The sequence below is a fragment of the Corythoichthys intestinalis genome, chromosome 18 (assembly GCF_030265065.1).
Source record: "Corythoichthys intestinalis isolate RoL2023-P3 chromosome 18, ASM3026506v1, whole genome shotgun sequence".
In the NCBI taxonomy this organism is placed as follows: domain Eukaryota; kingdom Metazoa; phylum Chordata; class Actinopteri; order Syngnathiformes; family Syngnathidae; genus Corythoichthys; species Corythoichthys intestinalis.
In genome coordinates, this window is record NC_080412.1 from 24,980,778 (window position 1) to 25,002,216 (window position 21,439).

General features: G+C 40.2%; 1 protein-coding gene across 2 annotated transcripts in view; it reads right to left on the reverse strand.

Annotated features, from left to right (window-relative positions):
- Positions 1-2,981: 2,981 nt before the first annotated feature.
- Positions 2,982-21,439, reverse strand: part of samsn1b (SAM domain, SH3 domain and nuclear localisation signals 1b) — a 36,498-nt gene continuing 18,040 nt past the window's right edge. For both annotated transcript variants that reach the window (XM_057821696.1, XM_057821695.1), the window contains exons 7-15: positions 17,955-18,093; positions 17,395-17,750; positions 14,871-14,948; positions 14,696-14,803; positions 12,943-13,063; positions 12,607-12,752; positions 6,210-6,413; positions 5,966-6,116; positions 2,982-3,595 (exon numbers count right to left, since the gene is read on the reverse strand). In XM_057821696.1, the coding sequence (XP_057677679.1) occupies positions 3,405-3,595; positions 5,966-6,116; positions 6,210-6,413; positions 12,607-12,752; positions 12,943-13,063; positions 14,696-14,803; positions 14,871-14,948; positions 17,395-17,750; positions 17,955-18,093 (1,494 nt within the window). In that variant the 3' untranslated portion in view covers positions 2,982-3,404. The remainder of the gene's footprint in view (positions 3,596-5,965; positions 6,117-6,209; positions 6,414-12,606; positions 12,753-12,942; positions 13,064-14,695; positions 14,804-14,870; positions 14,949-17,394; positions 17,751-17,954; positions 18,094-21,439) is intronic.

Below are 21,439 nucleotides of genomic sequence, written 5' to 3' on the forward strand. Positions count from 1 at the left end.
TTGTTGTTGGTTGATATTACTGCCTCTTTTCTGCCATACCACAGTGTTTTGAAGAAATTGAGTAGTGAGATCTTTCACGTGGCTGCCTTTTGTGAAACTGATATATGAGTCATATGTTTAGGAAAGATTCTGGTCATTAGTATGATAATAAAGGATTTTGTTTTCTTATTATGTCACTTAAAGATTGAGACTCATTAACTCATTCTCTGCCAACCCATCTCAGTTCAGTTCTTTTATTAAATACCACAACCAGAGGTGGGTAGAGTAGCCAAAACCTTTACTCAAGTAAGGGTAGTGTTACTTCAAAATAATATTACTCAAGTAAGAGTAGTCATTCAAAAAATGTACTCAAGTAAGAAAGTATAAAGAATACTCAAGTGATGGGTAACATTGTGAGTAACCGCTTATGATATGTCATGTGATTTGTTTTTTCAAACAATTTTTTTTCTCAGCACAAAGTTATCTATATTAATGTATTATTATACTGTATTCTATTACATAACCGTATTAAGTCAAAGAAATAAAAAAATAAATAATATTGAAAATTGAATTCCGGCGAGAGAAAAAAAATATCTGCAGAACTGAAGCATCATTCGTCCAAAGAGCATGAGTTCCTTCTAGTGGAGAAAATAGTACCTAGTTTGAATAGTGAACACAGGTAGTCCACGGGCTACGACATACTTGACTTACGCGATTTCGACCACGACGTCAGAGTCTCATCCGCCATTTTGTCTCCGATCTTTTTTTTTTTCCACAAACAGTACCTAATTGTACCACAATGTATCTTATTTTTTACTATACTTTATTAACATGACTTATTCTGTCCTCACTAAACGTGAAGTTGTTCATCTTGACAGACAGCAAACAACACAATTGGGTTTTTTACAGCTTTTTACTTCCTTTACTTTTGACAATTTGTAAAGCTGTAACACGCATATGTACACATCTGTTCAAAATGACACGTATTTTAACAATAAAACACTCGACACAAAATGATTAGTGTTTAAACGTCCATCTAGTCTGATCAGTATGTGCATTAGTAGATTAAATTAGCCTAATTAGCATCACAAAATTCACCTACCTTAAATGCTACAAATGCTAACGTATTTACAACTCGCATAGCAAATCGCCGACACGTAACTTCACAAACTGTAGCTCTAAACTTAATTACAAATGCATACACAAACATATATTAGCTGAAGCAACTTACAGCCTTATGTGTGCGCAAACCAGAGCGCAGCTATCCTTTATCCATGTGATATGTCTGAGTACTCCTGTATGGATAGCCTGGTACTCCAGACTAACCGCTGTTCCAGCTATTGAGTCTGGCCACCATTAAGCGGATAAAATTTCCAAGGCGGGGCAGGCCACAGCAAACAGACAGCGGAGTGGACCAATCAGCGACGGGCGGATGTGACGTTAGAAACGCAATGAGGGACTTGCGCGCGGAAGTAAACATACGAGGAGATCGGGGTTTATTCAACATGGCTAGCGCGAGACAGACATTTGTCAATGACTTGTGTCGATGTTTTTGGTCATTTATAACTGATTTTACCGTGGATTGGAACATATTCTCGGCTCTCCTGCTCGCCATCTCTGTTGTCGTGGAGACGATTTCCGATGTGGAAGAATGACGTTGCTCGTTAAGAACACGTCACGCAAATAAATGAATCTGATTTGACGATTGATTTTGTACTTGCTCGAGAGGCCATTAATGCGCTGGGTCCCAGAATATTCTCTCAGTGTTTGAAAAATACAGGGAGAACAGTCTGGCCATGCCAGGCAACTGTATGGAAGCATTATTGAACAACAGTCAGACCCAACTCTGCCACCAGAGGGCAGTGTATCCTCCACCACTAAACAAAATTCAATGCTTTTGGATTTTTTGGATAGTTATTTTGACATTTTAAACGGTTTATTCCGACTGTAGCGTAAATTTGGGATACGTTGCTAGCGTAGGAACAGAACTCCTTCGTAACCCGGGGACTACCTGTAGTTCCTTCATAGTTCTTATTATGAAATTAAAAGGATATCTCCGGTTTTCCATGGTCAATCGGTGCCAGCTAAAAACTGGGAGAGAGGTTACAATCCGCGCTTTTGAGTCATGTTGAGGGCAGCGCTCTATTTTAAGTGCTTAATTTTTTACGGTGCTTTAAAGACGCCATGTGATTGAACCGGCCGGCGTGGTCATAGAACAGCAAGCTTGAGTCTGATTGGTATAATGGAATCGTGATAATTGTTGCGATGTCTCATTGGTGAAACTGATAGAGCTACTGTTGGCATTGCTGGGAAAAAAGTAAAATCTAATAACTGGAATAAAGAGGAAAAATGTAACAAAAGTGTAGCCCAAAGTAGCAGAGTAAGAGTAGTGTTTCTTCTCAAATTTACTGAAGTAAATGTAAAAAATATGGCTTTGTAAAAGTACTCTTAGAAGTACGGTTTTCTCAAGTTAGTCAGGTAAATGTAATGAAGTACATGTAACGCGTTAGTACCCACCTTCTGTCCCACAGTTAAAAAAAAAAAAAAAACAGGTGCTGTGGGTATCACTCAATTTGGTGTGTATTGGTATTAAGTAGTATTTTTCTGTAAATTATTGTTGGAATGGAAAGATAAGGCACAAGATGGATATATACATTAGACATACGGTACATAAGGACTGTATTTGTTTATTATAACAATAAATCAACAAGATGGCATTAACATTATTAACATTCTGTTAAAGCGATCCATGGATAGAAAGACTCGTAGTTCTTATGTTAGTACAAGTTATAGAAATTTTATGTTAAAACCCCTCTTAATGTTTTCGTTTTAATAAAATTTGTAAAATGTTCAATCAAAAAAATAAACCAGCAGCCCGCCATTGTTGATGTCAATAATTACTTACACAATGCTCATGGATGCTGAAGCCTATAAAATCAGTCACACTTAAGCACCAGCAGAGAGCGGCAAAACTCCATAGACACAACAAGTGAGCGTTTCACAGCACTGTCATTTAAATCTGTCTGAGCGGGCCATCTCCGTTAATTGCGTCAAATATTTTAACGTGATTAATTTAAAAAATTAATTAACGCCCGTTAACGCGATAATTTTGACAGCCCTGGTATTAAGATGACACCATCCTAATTTATATTCAGTACGTAGGTTGTCACATATATAGGACCTTCGAAGAAAACCATAACTACAATATGGCCAGCAAAAGATGATTTTGACACTCTTGATAACTTTCCCACAATCATTTTATTCGTGAAAACCAAAATCTTACATTCGCTGGAGTAAACTGGTGGAATTAATACTCAAAGCTCAACATGTGCTTGCCCCTGTGCATTGTTTAGGCGAGTGATTACAGTATAAAGATTTGATCTGTGGACACGAGCGTCGAGCACCTAAAAAAGCAATCGATCATTTCATGAAATCATCGTCTTTGCTGGTTCAGGGGTTCCACAAGGAAAGGGAAGGTCTGTGTCCTCCTCTCTGCCGTTGGTGATGTCAGATGGCATGTGGCAGCCCGAGTCTCTTGCGCAGTTATTCAAATCAGCTTTCGTGTTCTCGCCCGGGGTCTTGGCCTCTTGATTTGGCTCCTCCATGTGACAATTGGCTATGTTGAAGAGAAGAGCACGTATTGCAGACTGTCAAAGACTTGGCATAGACAAGCGGGTGAACGTTACGCCACACAAATTCAAATTATTTCATTTTTCCCAATTTGAATTCACTAATTACATTGGACCCAGCCCAGATGATATAGGGCTGCCAGAAATCCTCTCCCTAACAGCAGATGGCGCTTTTTACTATTCAAAAGCCACTAGGACTAGAAACGTCAAAAACCAGAAGTTGCACTCCAGGTTCCATTCCTCCACTCCTACTATACATAAACTTTCAAGAATTTAAAACTGCTTTCCTTACATACCTGTCTTCCTTTTCCCAAATAAACCCTTCTGTGACCATTCAACAATCTAAACGAAAAACTTGACTAAGATGTTACAGACTTAACATGCATGGTTTTTCAGGTATCTACTGCTTTACTATCATTTTTAGTTAGTCTTTGATGAGATGTACAGTGAAGAAAAAGGGTATTTGATCACCCTGAGATTTTGCATGTTCTCCCACTTAGAAATGATGGGCGGGTTTGAAATTTTTATGGTAGGTGCTTGTCCTCTATGAGAGACAATCTAAAGAAAAATAATTACAAATTACAGTATATGATTTTTTTAACAACTTATTTGTGATATACTGCTACAAATAAGTGTTTGAACACCTGTCTATATTAGCTAGAATTTTGAGCCTCAAAGAGCTGCTAGTCACCTTTAAAAAGTCCAACCAATTAGCAGAGGTGTACTTTTTGAGTCTAACTTTTTGACCTGTTTGAGGCAGTTAGCTGCATAAACACCTGTCCACCCCATACAATCAAGAAGACTCCAATTCCTAACATAGTCAAGACCTAAGAGCTGTCCAAAGACACCAGAGACAGGATTGTAGACCCGTACAAGACTGGACAGGGTTACAGTGCAATTGCAAAGCAGTTTGGTGATAATAGATCCACCGTTGGATCAATTATTTGAAAATGGATAAAACTAAACATGACTGTCAATCTCCATCGGACTGGGGCTCCATGCAAGATCTACCTCTTAGGGTCTCAATGATCCTATGAATGGAGAGAAACCAGCCAAGAACTACACAGGGGGAGCTGGTCAATGCCCACAAAGGAGCTGGGACCAACATTTCCAAGGTTACTGTTGGTAATACACTAAGACATCATGATTTAAAATAATGCATGGTACGGAAGGTTCCCCTGCTTAAACTAGCACATGTCCAGGCAGGTTTTCCTATGACCATTGGATGATCCATAGGAGTCATAGGAGAAAGTCATGTGGTCATATGAGATCAAAAGCGAACTTTTTGGTCTTAATTCCACTCATAGTGTTTGATGGAAGAAGGATGATGAGTACCGTCCCAAGAACACCATGCCTACTGTGAAGCATGGGATGGTAGCATCATGCTTTGAGGGTGTTTTTCTGCGTATGGGACTAGACGACTGCACTGTGTTAAGGAGAGGATGACCAGGGCCATACACTAGTATTATGAGATTTTTGGGGAATGACTTCCTTCCCTTAGTTAGAGCATTGAAAATGGATCTTCCAACTTGACAATGGCCCGAAGCAGACATCCAGAATTACCAAGGAGTGGCTTCGTAAAAAGCATATCAAGCTTCTAGAGGGGCTTAGCCAGTCTCCAGACCTAAACCCAATAGAAAATCTTTGGAGGAAGCTCAAACGCCATGTTTCTCAGTGACAGCCCAGAAACTTGTCTTAAAGCATGCCTTGAATTACCGTATTGGCCCGTATATAAGACGGTGTTTTTTGCATTGAAATAACACTGAAAAAGAGGGGGTCGTCTTATATTCGCGGTCTAGACATTATACCCGTTCACGACGCTAGATGGTGCCAGATATCAGTGAAGCGATGTTCTGTCATGATAGATCTCAGCTACTCTCCCCATTCACGATGCTAGATGGCGCCAGATATCATTGAAGCGATGTTCTGTCATGACAAATCTCAGCTACTCTTTTTAGTGTAACCAGTTTGCATTATTTTTTTGCAATGTTTTTCCTTATTCAGATTTGTTTCAAGACTACAGTTACAGTTAGACTTTACTTTGATGGTTAATGCAGTTATTGCAATTTTGTTGTTTTATCACAATAGATTGGTTTATTTACATTTCAAAAACCAGAAGCCATTCATTTACGAATCTGATTGCAATTTAATTTACATATTTAAATGTTCAGATATTAAGATTTGAATGAGGCAAAATAACATGCTTTTTCTCTCAAATATATTGTTATAATAATTTGTTTCGGATTTACTGTAATTAATTTCTGTATCGTACCATGAGGGTCCGCTCTAAAGCTGATCAGGTCACAAAATACATACAACTCATTGTTTGACCTTTTCTGAGTTCCCACAATACTCACAGCTCAGTTGTTGAAAGGACTCAACAGCCGCGAGCAGACGACGCCTGTGCACTGGATCAGTCACTTTAAGTTTTGTCAGGTGATGCTCCTTTAGCCTCATCAAGTCATCTACTGTTTGGTAACCATTCTGCTCCAAAGAGCATGAATATTCCTGGCAGTATAAGTGAAGAAGTTCTAGTCAACAAAGAACATTGAGATATAAAATGGAAATATTTTTGCTATGAAAAAATGAATAAAATAATACCTCTAAACTTAGATGCTTCAACACTTCATGGACAGTCGATTTACATTTTTGTTTTGCTCCGTGGCTTTGTGCTTCCTTGTATGCCTCAGGACCTCCTGTTAACTCATCCACATAGATGAATTTGAAGTTGCCTACTTGGTCATTCAACATCCCAGTCCATATTCCCATGGGGCGCTTGTGGATGATGTTAATCACATCACCAACCTGAATTAGAAGTTATTTATGTGAATGGCCACGATTGACAGTTTTTTTGTCTTGCTAATGACAGCATGACAATTTTAATACCAGGGTTCCCGCAGGTCTTGAAAACTCTTAAAAGCATTGAATTTATGAATTTGGAAATAATACCTTAAAAAGTCTTGAAAAAGTATTGAATTTTCATATCTGGTTCTTAAAATTGATGATGTATGTAACTTCTCCCTGTCTCATATCTCCTCAAAAGTGTCATTTGTCATTTTGATTAAATAACTTAGCCTAAATAAATAAACGGAGCCGAGGAGCCAGTCATTGAGAACACAACGCAACCCCTGGTCAAAATCCCGTCCCGCGGGATTCCCGCGTGAATCCCGTGTCATGACGAGAGTCCTGACAAAATGTCATGCTCTACACTACACAGATTTTGTTTTTTATACCTAGCCATACATTTCTTATTAGAGAGATAGGGAAATGTAAATTCAATGAAGCGTGGTTGAGTACACAATCCTTTCGCCTTGGCTCAAACAAGTGGATGGCAGTGTGTTCGAGGCTTTTTGCGTCGTATGCAAAAAAAGATTCAGCTGGTTACAATGGGCATGAAAGCGCTAGAGTCAGGGTTGCCACCTTTCAGAAATAAGAAATACAGGACACCCCTTCGCGCCCAAAGCTGTACAGGCAGAGAAAAAAAGGGACATCCCAAAAATTCCTAAAATGCATAGAAATGTATCTATTCATTTATATTCCATATTAGTTCAATACGGAACGCAACATTTAATTCCCAATTTCGAATTGTTCCTTATTTTAAGGGACAGGTGGCAACCCTAGCTACAGTCCCATGCTAAATTGTCCAAGCACATAACCTCCATGAGAGGAAAGAAACAAACTCCCTCCTTTTCTGGCATTGTTCAGTCTGCCTGTATAAGACAGCCAGCTGCTCATGAGCCTGAAGAGACAGAAGCTAAAGCAAGCCAGCAATGTGCTAATGTAAGCGACGCGACAGCAGCTAACACTAGCCAACTAGCTGCTAGTGCTGCAGCCCCCCTGCATCCCAGCCCAGCTACGATTGCTAGTGGATTTGCGAGAGTGGATCTACGCACATCGTTTGGGTCCACAGCAACCATGAAAGCTGAAGTGTTGTTGTTGCCCGTGAGTTTAAGACGACACTCGCCACACTAAATGCTAATGCTAACGAGAATGCCTCTACTTGGCCTGTGGTCTGTGTCTGCAATGTGGTGGTGTCGCATGAGAAGCCTATTCAATACGCTGCATTCTTACATTCTGCACTCATTTCACATTCCCACTTTTGAGAAATAAATTTACACAAATTCACGAATTATGTTTTCCTTTGTCCATATGACTGTGCAGTTTTTAAAAAATGGTTTTCATTAGGTCTTAAAAAGTCTTAAACTGGAGGAAACCTGTAGGAACTCTGTAATAGGCTTTGGTGACTTAGTGAAATGTTAAATCTTAATGTTTTAGGTTTTTTAGATATTTGGACTTTTACTTAAGTATTTTTTGCACCTTTACCTGTATCTGTACTTTTGCTTACAGTGGGGCAAATAAGTATTTAGTCAACCACTAATTGTGCAAATTCTCCCACTTGAAAATATTAGAGAGGCTTGTAATTGTCAAAATGGGTAAACCTCAACCATGAGAGACAGAATGTGGAAAAAAAAAAAGAAAAAAAAAAGAAAATCACATTGTTTGATTTTTAAAGACTTTATTTGCAAATCATGGTGGAAAATAAGTATTTGGTCAATACCAAAAGTTCATCTCAATACTTTGTTATGTACCCTTTGTTGGCAATAACAGAGGCCAAACGTTTTCTGTAATTCTTCACAAGCTTGTCACACACTGTTGCTGGTATTTTGGCCCATTCCTCGATGCAGATCTCCTCGAGAGCAGTGATGCTTTGGGGCTGTCATTGGGCAACACGGACTTTCAACTCCCTCCACAGATTTTGTACGGGGTTGAGATCTGGAGACTGGCTAGGCCACTCCAGGACCTTGAAATGCTTCTTACAAAGCCACTCCTTTGTTGCCCTGGCTATGTGTTTGGGATCATTGTCATGCTGAAAGACCCAGCCACGTCTCATCTTCAATGCCCGTGCTGATGAAAGGAGATTTTCACTCAAAATCTCTCGATACATGGCCCCATTCATTCTTTCCTTTTCACAGATCAGTCGTCCTGGTCCCTTTCAGAAAAACAGCCTCAAAGCATGATGTTTCCATCCCCATGCTTCACAGTGGGTATGGTGTTCTTCGGATGGAATTCAGTATTCTTTCTCCTCCAAACATGAGAACCTGTGTTTCTACCCAAAAAGTTCTATTTTGGTTTCATCTGACCATAACACATTCTCCCAGTCCTCTTCTGGATCATCCAAATGCTCTCTAGCGAACCGCAGACGGGCCTGGACGTGTACTTTCTTCAGCAGGGGGACACGTCTGGCAGTGCAGGATTTGTGTTACTGATAGTAGCCTTTGTTACTGTGGTACCAGCTCTCTGTAGGTCATTCAGTAGGTCCCCCCGTGTGGTTGTGGGATTTTTGCTCACTGTTCTTGTTATCATTTTGACGCCACGGGGTGAGATCTTGCATGGAGCCCCAGATCGAGGGAGATTATCAGTGGTCTTGTATGTCTTCCATTTTCTTGCTTGAAATCTTGTTTGTTTGTAGGTGACTTAATACTTATTTTCCACTCTAATTTGGAAATAAATTTTTAAAAAATCAAACTGTAATTTTCTGGTTATTTTTTCCACATTCTGTCTCTCATGGTTGAGGTTTACCTTACCCATGTTGACAATTACAGGCCTCTCTAATCTTTTCAAGTTGGAGAACTTGCACGATTGGTGGTTGACTAAATACTTATTTGCCCCACTGTAATTAAACAATGGAGTACTTCATCCACCACTGCCACGTGGTTCGAGTGGGCAGTATGTTGTCTTCCAGGCTGAGGAGGTTGTTGTCTCGGAAGCGCATCAATGGCTGTCGCCTTGTAAAACTGCACTGCCTTTTAGAGCCTGGCATGTATACAACATCTTTTTCATGTGGAATTGTGACATCGTTCGAATGGAGACGAAACCAAGACGGAATCATGTAAATGCAAACATGAAATTTGTTGTATTCTTGGAGCGTCACCATGTAAACAGCCACTAGGTGTTTCTTGTTCTTGTGATCGCCCATTTCATCTGTGGTGACTGCTCCTTGTTTGTCGACCAATCGGCTGCGTCTTGTGTCACCCACCTGTTTCTCATTGTCTCGTTACCCCCTGTCTGTCTATATAAGTTGTCAGTTTTTGTGTAGTTTTTGTCAGGTTGTTATTGCTGTTGTGTCAAGCCATTTCTTTCTTTCTTTTTTAATGTCCGTGTCATCTAGCCCCAGGTCTGTCTGTCTAGTTGCTTCAAATTAGTTACTTCGACTCCTTATGTTTTGTCTTTTTCTTTTGTTTGACATTTGTAAATGAACAGTTTTAGTTCATACTTGCTATCTAATGATGGCCATATAAAGCTTATTGAAGCTATGCAGCAAATTGGTTTACACATGGTTCAAAGTTTAATGATGGTCCATTTACTCTAGGGTGCAATCAAGTAGTCTTAAAGTGATCCTCTACCATAAATACATGTAGGCTGTAATAAACCACAATTGTTCTTAGAAACACATAAAATGTTAAATCAATGGAAATATTTTATAATATTTAGTACACATTTTGAAAGATAGTTGGCACCATGTTTTGGGGGCTCGCAGTGATGACGTAAATGGGATGTTTCCAAATGTGTAGCGTATACAACAATTGCGTATTGCTGCATAAACTCGCAAAGTAAAATGCCACGATGTGCTGCTTTTGGATGCAATTTCCAGTCAAATTGAAACAAGGGGAGTGACGTGAGTGGTCAAGGTTGAATTATTATTTTTTGTGAATAAATGTGCATAAGTGGAAGCTTCTCCCCTTTTTCGTCCCTGTAAGCACATATCCTACCTACCACGCGTTACAACTGGCGCCCGAACATTTTTCCTGGATCCTTAGTCAAGTAAGAGATCTGTCTATTTTCTGGATCCGACGGTCCCACCGCGGCTGCAATATTGGTTTCGCATCTGTCTATTTTCTGGATTCGACGGTCCCACAACGACTTTTTGGAGCAGTCTATTTTATGGATTCAACGGCCTGATTGCGGCTGCAACAGTGCCATGGGATCGGTCTACTTCCTGGATCTTCGAGTGAGTGAAAAAACCCGGATTTGGATTACTATTGTTATCTCTTTTGTTGACTATTCTTCGTGGGAGTTTCCCCAAATCATACCAAATAATTAAAGCACTATGGCATGCTAAAGTGACGATAGTGACTCTGACACGGACCTTACTTTTATGTTGGAGTTCATCTGGCAACGCGTGTGTGCGTACCGCTGTGCTCCCGAGTGACAAGTGGTCAAGGTGGAAATATTGTTTTTTTTTGTGAATAAATGTGCATAAGTGGAAGCTTCTCCCCCTTTTGTTACTTTTATTCACGTATCCTACCTACCACGAGTTCTAATGTACAAGACATGGATTACACTCGATTCCAGGATTTGTTCCCCTCAGATGACGAATTTAATGAGGACAGTCAGCCATGCTGCGTGCTGTCCTGCTCTTCACTTTTCCGTTCTGGTTCAAATTGGAAGGCCAGAACCGACGACATTTTGGGGTAGCTAAGAGTGACACGCTGAAAGCTCGGCAACGGGCCCTGTGACGTCACGCACTGCGACGTAACAAGAATGGCGACCTATCACTTATATAATTTTACAAATTTCATTAAAACGAAAACATTAGGAGGGGTTTTAATATCAAATTAATATAACTCATACTAACATTTATCTTTTAAGAATCACTTGTCATAAAGATCAAGGATCACTTTAATACCCAAGAGGTCAACAGTGTTGAGAACTCTTTGGCTATTTGTTTATGAAAATGATATGAATGTTTTTGTGTTCCTAAGTGAACAATCGGCCACTAGTGCTAGAAGGACAATGTGTTATTCATTTTGATTTTGAAATATAGCTTTCTCACAGTGTTTGGCTTTAAATAGTTGCTTTTAATTTGGGAAAGTATTTCACTCGCTTTAGATATTCTTTCACAGCCCCAAACATGAGTTGATAAACGGTCGTCATTGTGTTTTGCGGACGCTTTATACTGCAGTCTGTATTTCATTTGCAATGCCAGACAAACCATCGAACCACTTTCTGAAGCAGTTACGTCGTCCATCCTGCCAGCGCAGCTTCATTCATTCTGGCTGGTCATCATTTCTTGGTTTTGTCCAAACAAAACGCGCCTCAAGTCATAGTTTGTGGAGAGACGAGCCTCATAGTCGCGGCACATTTCGTCCCACCATGCACTACCCCTATTGGCTTAGTTTCCCTGCTGTACTGGGATAGGGATCCCCCCCTCACCCCGTATCCTAACACAGAGTGTGTTTACATTGTCAAATAATGAATAAAAACACATTTAAATATGTAAATTAATAGACTCTTGGACATAGATTATCGAGACAATAACTAACTTAAAATCACACATGGAGGAAATTTATTTCACTTCATGACAATCCACGAGGGTGCTAACTTGGATTTGACCATTTGCTGTGGTGTCTAATGTTCACTTTCGCACAAATTCTGCTGTATGAAATTAAATTACCGTATTTTCCGCACTACAAGGCGTGCCTTCAATGAATGGCCTATTTTAACTTTTTCCATATATAAGGCACACCACATTATCAGGCGCACAGAATAGACGCGACATTAGAGGCTGTGGTTACTTTATGCATCCATTAGATGGCGCTGCGCTTAGAGCTGCTGCGAGGTCTGTTGCGGCTCAATATTGATTCATATATAAGGCCCACTGTGCCTGATAGCATAGCCTTATACTGTTAAACGTTCTCTGCGTGTAACCCTGAGGTTTATTTGCATTTTGATAATAGAGATTGTCGTTCTGACAGTTGAATTTGAACAAATGAATTTGGTCTTGATGGTAGGCCATCCCATTACGACACCAGAATGGTTTTGTAAACATTCAACATGACTACTTTGGGGGTTGCAGTTATGTAAGCATTTCTAAATTTGGTAATGCATGGCAAGCAGGGTGCCGCCTTCTTTTCATGTTGACGCCAGAACCTTTCACATAAGGCTCGCGCAAGTGTGGAAAGACCTTTTTAGTAAAGTACTTCCCATAGTAAAATACCTTGAGTGTGAGAGATTCTGTGTCATACGGACTTGGCGTAAACTCTGTATGTACTCTTGCGCGACCACAGAACTGTCTTGTGCAAAAGAACTCATCCTCCAGCCTTAGACTGCCTCGGTTACTGGAACAATCACTAGTGACTCCACCTGGGAAACACAAAACCAGACTGTTTTTAGTTCCCCGAATTGGAGATCCCAAATATTTTGAATTAGTTTTTCAAGGAATGTAAAAGGTGTTTATGAGAAAAATAAGTATTATGAAATAAAAAATAAATGAGAATATAATCATTTATTTCATTATATTTGTTGCCACTATTTTTGAGATCAAGGTTCTTACTTGAGGAACTTTGTCGACTATAGAGGCTTTCCATTGAAGTACTAGAGAGCTTGCATCTTTCAGTGATTATCCTCATGTCACCAGACTCCCTCTTGGTTCCTTGTTTTTGATTGTTGACATGCTGCAAGGAAAGAAATAGTATTTTCACTATGTACTGAAGTATTTCGTTTGTTTTTCACTTTTTGCATCAAGATAAAATAACCAGCTATTCGAGACTAATCATGATGAAACTTCTCTGTTTATGCAGGCTGAAGGAATTACAGGACATAAGTTGCTTTCTTGATTTTTTTTTTTTTTTAACTTTACTTTACTTTGGCATTTTATTAATTTGTAAAGAATTCTCCCAGTCAAACAAGACTGTAAAATTAATATTGAATAAACATGTCTTTATATTTGCGCGTCTGTTCTAACAGGCGGATAGTGGATTTAACATTTATTTTAATCTCCTCGAGTTGGATGAAAAAAAACATTTTCTCAATGTTTAAATAGTCTAAATATTTTTATGATCATTATGAATGCATTTACACAACGAAATAACGCTGGAAAAGTTTGTTGAATATATTTCTTGTATGAGACCAAAGCGCCACATTGGTTTACATTCAGCGAAGCCGACACAGGTTTCCGTACAGCATCTTCAACAATCAATTTGAATCCTTTTCATATCCCACTCCTACCGCAGTTGTTTGTTTTTCATTCCTATAGCTGCTCCATATCGAAAAGGGAATACCAGGATGCTCGCGGAGGGCGCCAAGGCGCGGGAGGGAAAGATTGAAAAGAGATCCACTGCGTTCATGTGTGCAGGCATGCACAGCGCCTTCTCTGTTTTATCCAAATTGTTTATTTTATTTAACATCCGTACATTGTTTTAGTATACAGTAAATGTATGAATATATATTTATTTAAAAAAAGTTAGCAGGAGAGAAGTCAGCCTGACCCGACCTGACCGTAAATAATCACAAATAAGTCGCTCCAGAGTATAAGACGCACCCTCTGCCAAACTATGAAAAAAACTGCGACTTATAGTCCGAAAAATGCGGTAATTATTTTTTAACTGTTACTATGAGCAGAGGTGGGTAAAGCAGCCAAAAAATTTTACTCAAGTAAAAGTAGCATTACTTCAAAATAATATTACTGAAATAAAAGTAGTCATCCAAAAAAAATCTGCTCAAGTACAAGTAAAAAAGTATTTGGTGAAAACTCAAGTAATGAGTAACATTGTGAGCAACTGCTTACGATGTTTGTATTTTTATTTTCTCAGTACTAAGTTATCTATATGAACTTTTAGAGCATGAGTGCCCTCTAGTGGAGAAAAGCATATTTTCTATTATGAAACTAAAAGGATAACATCTCCGGTTTTCCGTGGTCAATTGGTGCCAAATAAAAACTAGGAGAGAGGTTACAACCTGCCCTTTCGAGCCATGTTGACTGTGGCACTCTGTGTCAAATACTTATTTTTTACTTTGATTTAAAGACGCCACGTGATTGGACAGGCCGGCATGATCATTGAATGGCTTAGCTTGAGTCTGATTGGTATAATGGACTCATATGATTACGTCTCATTGATGAAACTGGTAGAGCCACTGTTGGTGTCTCTTAGACATACATTTTTCTCAAATAGTTACTCAAGTAAATGTATAGGAGTAAACGTAACGTGTTACTACCCACCCTTGGCTAAAACTAACTAATATACAAAACACAATTTCACTGACTAAATTATTTTAAGGACTTATTGCATCAAGCTGTTTGGACATACGGTGAAAGCTGTAACTTTTTCCTCTTCTGTTTTTTCACTGGACCTTGTGTCAGCCCGTGGTGGTTCCTCAGTCTCTCCACGCCTTTGTTTGGTTCCACTCTGTTCCAACTTTAAACACAAAGTACACTGTAAAAGAGAGCTCATTGGCATAATGTCAAGTTGGGCAAATACTTACCAAAGAGTTTGTATTGTACAGTGGTTTCATAAATGGCGTTAACACAGTGGGGGTGCCCAATTTTCCAAATTTGGATGACTGTAGGATAAAAAGGAGATTAAAACGTATGTGATATGACAGATGGACAACAGCTGCTGTAAAAGATGTATTCCTAGAGTGACCCCATATCGCAAATGTTTTTTTTATTATCGGGGGGTTTTTTTCCTGTTGTGAAACTAGGTCAACCTAATCCATATACAGAGGGGCAAATAGGTATTTAGGCAACCACCAATTGTGCAAGTTCTCCTACTTGAAAAGATTAGAGAGCACTGTAATTGTCAACATGGGTAAACCTCAACCATAAGAGACAGAATGTGGGAAAGAAACAGAAAATCACATTTTTGGATTTTTAAAGAAATTATTTCCATATCACAGCGGAAAATAAGTATTTGGTCACCTACAAACAAGCAAGATTTCTGGCTGTCAAAGAGGTGTAACTTCTTCTAACGAGGTCTAACGAGGCTCCCCTCGTTACCTGTATTAATGGCTCCTGTTTTAGCTCATTATCGGTAAAAAAGACACCTGTCCACAATCTCAGTCAGTCACACTCCAAACCTCACTATGGCCAAGCTGTCGAAGGACACCAGAGACAAAATTGTAGACCTGCACGAGGCTGGGAAGACTGAATCTGCAATAGGTAAAACGCTTGGTGTAAAGAAATCAACTGTGGGAGCAATTATTAGAAAATGGAAGACATACAAGACCACTGATAATCTCCCTCTATCTGGGGCGCCATGCAAGATCTCACCCTGTGGTGTCAAAATGATAACAAGAACGGTGAGCTAAAATCCCAGAACCAAACGGGGGGACCTGTTGAATGACCTACAGAGATCTGGGACCACAGTAACAAAGGCTATTATCAGTAACACAATGCGCCTCCAGGGACTCAGATTCTGCACTGCCAGACGTATCCCCCTGCTGAAGAAAGTACATGTCCAGGCCCGTCTGCGGTTCGCTAGAAGAGGACTGGGAGAATGTGTTATGGTCAGATGAAACCAAAATAAAACTTTTTGGTCCTCTCGTGTTTGGAGGAGAAAGAATACTGAATTGCATCAGAAGAACCCCATACCCACTGTGAAGCATGGGGGTGGAAACATCATGCTTTGGGGCAGTTTTTATGCAAAGGGACCAGGACGACTGATCTGTGTAAAGGAAAGAATGAATGGGGCCATGTATCGAGAGATTTTGAGTGAAAATCTCCTTCCATCAGCAAGGGCATTAAAGATCAGACGTGGCTGGGTCTTTCAGCATGTTAATGATCCCAAACACATAGCCAGGGCAACAAAGGAGTGGCTTCGTAAGAAGCATTTCAAGGTCCTGGAGTGGCCTAGCCAGTCTCCAGATCTCAACCCCATAGAAAATCTGTGGAGGGAGTTCAAAGTCCGTGTTGCCCAACGACAGCCCCAAAACATCACTGCTCTAGAGGAGATCTGCATGGATGAATGGGCCAAAATACCAGCAACAGTGTGTGAAAAGCTTGTGAAGAGTTACAGAAAACATTTGGCCTCCGTTATTGCCAACAAAGGGTACATAACAAAGTACTGAGATGAACTTTTGTTATTGACCAAATACTTATTTTCCACCATGATTTGCAAATAAATTCTTTAAAAATCAAATAATGTGATTTTCTGTTGTCTTTTCCACATTCTGTCTTTCATGGTTGAGGTTTACCCATGTTGACAATTACAGGCCTCTCTAATATTTTCAAGTGGGAGAACTTGCACAATTAGTGGTTGACTAAATACGTATTTGCCCCACTGTACTTTTGGATTAAGTGCATAATTTCATAAATTCTATGGTGTGTGTTGTGTGTCATCTTCCAAATTACTTCTACAATGACTTTCACAGAGTACCATTTTTACAAGTGTTATTAAATAACTGGCTTCACCCTGTTGTGAACATCACTTTGTGTTGTGCAACTCTTTTTTTGAAAAACTGGACGTTATGCTTGTGCAGAGTATGTGCACTTGACAGTAGTTTTTGTGTCATGTACTGCATTCTGTATAGTCATTTCAGGAGTAAACAATAAGGGAAATTGAAGTTAACTGTCTTCGCTACCAAAACCACTGGCCCAGGTCAACGTGTCAGTTATTGGTCCCAATAATAGCGAAAAAGAACATTTTGCTTAATAACATGTTTTTTTCAGGTAGATTTAATGAAAAGTGCAGCAAAACGATGCAAAAACATGAAACTAGTGCAAATAATCCGATTCAAATTCCATAATCACTCCAGTATAGCCAACATTTTTATTTTGGGCGCTCCAGGTGGAGGCGGGCCCGCCGGAGAGCTCCGTGCCTGGGCGAAGCTTTCCTGTCTTTCCCTTACCGCCCTCTGGAAGTCTCCCCTGGCTCCATTGTCGTGGCAACAATTTAGAAGTCTGAGATGGCAATTATGGCTCATCATTTTCAAGCTAATTTTCAAGTTTTCTTTCCTGACACATGTAAAGCAAATCAATTTAAACTAAACAGAGTAGTTGAAGTCTTACGTTTTCTGTTGATTGAGTATCTGTGGAAGACTCTGGAATGGTGGTCGAAGGAAGATCAGCTTCTTTTCTGTCAAGTTCCTGAATCAGACTCTCAAAACGATCCCATTCTGTTGCTCGGGGAAGCAACAAATTACCACCGCAGACCCACAACTCATGTCCAGGTTGGCTACAAGTGTAGTAGTAGGGCGAACAGGGCTGAGAAGAGTCAATCGAGCTCGAAACGTCCTCACTCTTTAGATCCTCACTGTTATTTACTTCTTCTTGCTGCAGCTGCTGATCAGTTTGGCAAGATTTCTTTTCAACTCTTTTGCCAAGGCTGATGCAGGTCAATACTGGGTTGCTCTTACTTGGCACATCTGAAAAATGGCAATCAGTATATTTTTGAGGGTGTAAGTGCCATCAAAACAACAGTGATGAGAAATAATATCGCGTAATGTGCAAAAGTTAGTTAAAAAGTGACTTCATTCAGATGAGATGATATTCGGTTTATTAGTTAGTGAGCTAATTTCTGATGATCAAGTCTGACAAAAGACAGGTTGGGTCAACACTCTAATACTCACTGCTATTATTAGGCTGATGCTTTCCTTTTCCAGAGGAACTCCAACGCCCGTTTTTGGCTTTCATCAAATCATGTAACATCTTCAATCTTCTTGCTGTTGAAGTCATCGGTTCATCTATCTCATCTCTGCTTTTCCCACTCTGGAAGGACATTGTTCATGCATGGTCAGTAGCAGCCATTTTGTGATATCAATTATACGCCAATATATTATACGTCAATAATATGTCAATTGAATGCACATACACAAAGGCTAGGTTGATACTGCGGGTGTTAATGCACAACTCCGATTTTTTTCATGCCCGTTCAGACTAGCATTTTCAATGCGTAGGCGACCAAAAATAGATACGTCACAAAATTGCGTAATGTGACCCGCATGCGCAGATGTAGAAAAATACATCACAAGGAAGAAGTGCCAACGTACTCTATGCTAGCATAATTAACATGGAGGTCTGTGACCTCGCTGTCCATGGATTTACGTTGAAGCTCTTGAGCTATGGAAGTAGCCGAATGCTTGCAGAGACATCTAGGAGTAGGAGGATGAGGAGAAAAAGAGTTTTTTTTTTTTTTTCATGTTGTTTTGTGGAGCATTGGCAGCCCTACTTCATTGGGCGAATTAAGATTGGATTTAAAACGGATTTGAAATGATGTACTTTAATGTGACTTGTCCCGTTCAGCCCGTCAAGTTAATGCTTCACCCGAGTCGGAAAAACACGAAAAAATCGGATTTGTGCATTAAGGCTAGGTTCAGACCACAGGTATTCATGTACAATTCCAATTTTTCATCATATCTGTTTTTTGGCGTGCCCGTTCAGACTGCCTTTTCAACTGAGCCCATTCAAATATTACGCATGCGTCCTAATTAGCAGTCTGACACACACTGAGTAAACCGACCCGCATGCCAGAGGCATTAAAACAAATGACTGCACATGCTAGCTCTCTGTCATTCTATGGCAGGGGTGGGCAAACTATTCCTCAAGGGGGATAGTGGGTCCTGGTTTCAGATTGGTGAAAAGGTTTCCTCTTGACGGGTTGGAAACCCGCATCCACTGCGGCCCTTCGTGGAATAGTTTACCCACCCCTGTTCTAGGGTGACCATATTTTGATTCCAAACAGAGGACACAAATACCAGACATAAATAATCCCCTCTTACTCTTTTATTCAAAGTTTATATGGATTTTTTAACCTGTCCTGTTCAGCTGTTTGACACGAAGAATGGAAGTCTAAGTGTCCGGATGGTATGATGGTATGGTATGACATACTCCCATTGTGATCATTCAACCTACCTCGTTTATTATGACAAAGCAGCAAACAGGAAGGGGTTATGGGGGAACAAGAAAAGGAAAGAAATACAAACAACAAGAAATACATTGAACACCTGCACTAACGATGAATATGTTGGTGCATTCGTTAGCTAAATGTATTTCCGGTTGACACCATGTGGGGGGCCTGTTGACCAGGGAAGGTGAGGGAGGTGGGGGAGTCCATGGGCTAAGTGATTGAAAGGGGTGGAGTGTACACAAATCAGCTCTGTGATTTAGAAACCAGTAATCGTGTGAATCCCTTGTGAATGTAAGCCCGTCGACAACAGACCCTACGCCGCCTCATCATCAATCCCGGCACCGACAACCCCCACCCGAGCATGCCCAATCACATCCAGCCGCGCGAGTCCCACCAAACATGCGACAGCCAAGCAAACGAGCGGAGACGCCACGCCGGCGCCAACCCAGGGCCACGGCCCCCACCCAGTCAGCCCGGGAAGTGAGGGCGGTAGGGGGGAGGGGACCCAGCGCAGCCCATCCCTCCTCCAGCAGCTCAACAAAGGAGCCATCGTCACCCTCCCCCAGGATCCAAGGTGGTCCCCCGAGCCACCCGCGCCCCCATCAACCGGCTTTCAGGGATGGGAAGAAGGGACGCACCACCAACCCTAAACTTTTTTCATATACAGTATAAGGCGCACTGCATTATAAGGTGCATAGAATAGACCCAGGGTCCTCAATTAGTGGACCGCGGTCCACGACCGGACCATGGCACACCTCTCTGCGGACCCAGAGCTAATGGCACTTTTCAAAGAAAAAACAACTTTTTTTTAAACATATATTATTTGTATGAATCGCTAATATATCGCTATGCGCTACTACTCTATCGCTATATTCCGTTTCATTTTTTGTCAAATATTTTTCATGTTCCCACTTCTGTTGTCATCTCTATGACAACGATGTGCTGATTGACTGAGAGAGCCTGCATGCTGCTAGCTAGAGTGGACGGACCGCGGCAATTTGAAACATGAGTCGCACCCGGCACTTGACCGACATAATAAATGGGCCCATGCTTGTATGGAAAAAACAATTGTGGACCTTCAAGATTTGAATTTGAGGACCCCTGGAATAGACATTACAGTAGAGGCTGGGGTTATGTTATGCATCCATTAGATGGCGCTATGCTCAGAGTTGCTGTGAGACCTGTTGCGGCTCAATATTGATTCGTATTCAAGGTGCACCAGTTTATAAAACGCACTGTCGGCTTTTGAGAAAATTTAAAGTTTTTAGGGGTTTACAGTGCGGAAAATACGGTACATTTTTCTCAACTCGTACACCTTAGAAAAATAAAAATTATTTTCTTTAATTCTTTGTCATGTACGTCACACAAACTAAATTGCAATTTATGAATTCTGAACATTCAAAACACAAAAAAACGTTATTTTACATTTGCATGAAGTTGTTCAAGAACAGGTCAAAAGAGCTACTACAATACATGAAAGGAGATACTATCTCCATGTAGTGCTTTCATTTAGACATTTGGCCATGTGAAATAGCGTAGAGTTCGGTGAGGGTGTAAAGGGTCCTTTAAAGAAGATTAAAGATTGAAAAGAAAGCAGATTAAAGTGGATCTTACTTGGCTCACGTTCAGTACAAACAACCTCACCCATGTTCACTCACATGCTGGCTTTACCCTGAGCAGCCTCCATTGTGTTCAAACATTATGAAGTAAAACATCTCAGAAAATTGGGAGGATTCCTTTCCAACAATTTGACACGTAGAAAACAAACGAGATAGTAAACAACCAGGATCGTGGCCACTCACGTGCACCTACACGTGCAGTGACATCCACACAGGCATGCTACCTGCATGCTTGGCACACAAAGTCATGTGGGGACTGGATTACAGAAGACTAAACACTGCTCAGCCAAGCAAATAATTGTAATGTGTTGTTTTCAAGCAGTAATGATAAACAGTAGAAAAATTGGATTTTTATCTTACACCTACACTCATACGAAACTAAATACGAAAATACGATTACGAAACTTGAATTAAATTTATGTCTCAATGCCAATTTACTCTGCAAACTTACACCGTCAAAAATTTTGAATAATCCACATACAAAATACGAGAAAATGATAATAATAATAAAAAATTAACAAAATTACAGTTTGATATACACCTAACCCTAACTATGTTCTCAATTTGCTTTTCATATATATTTTTTAAT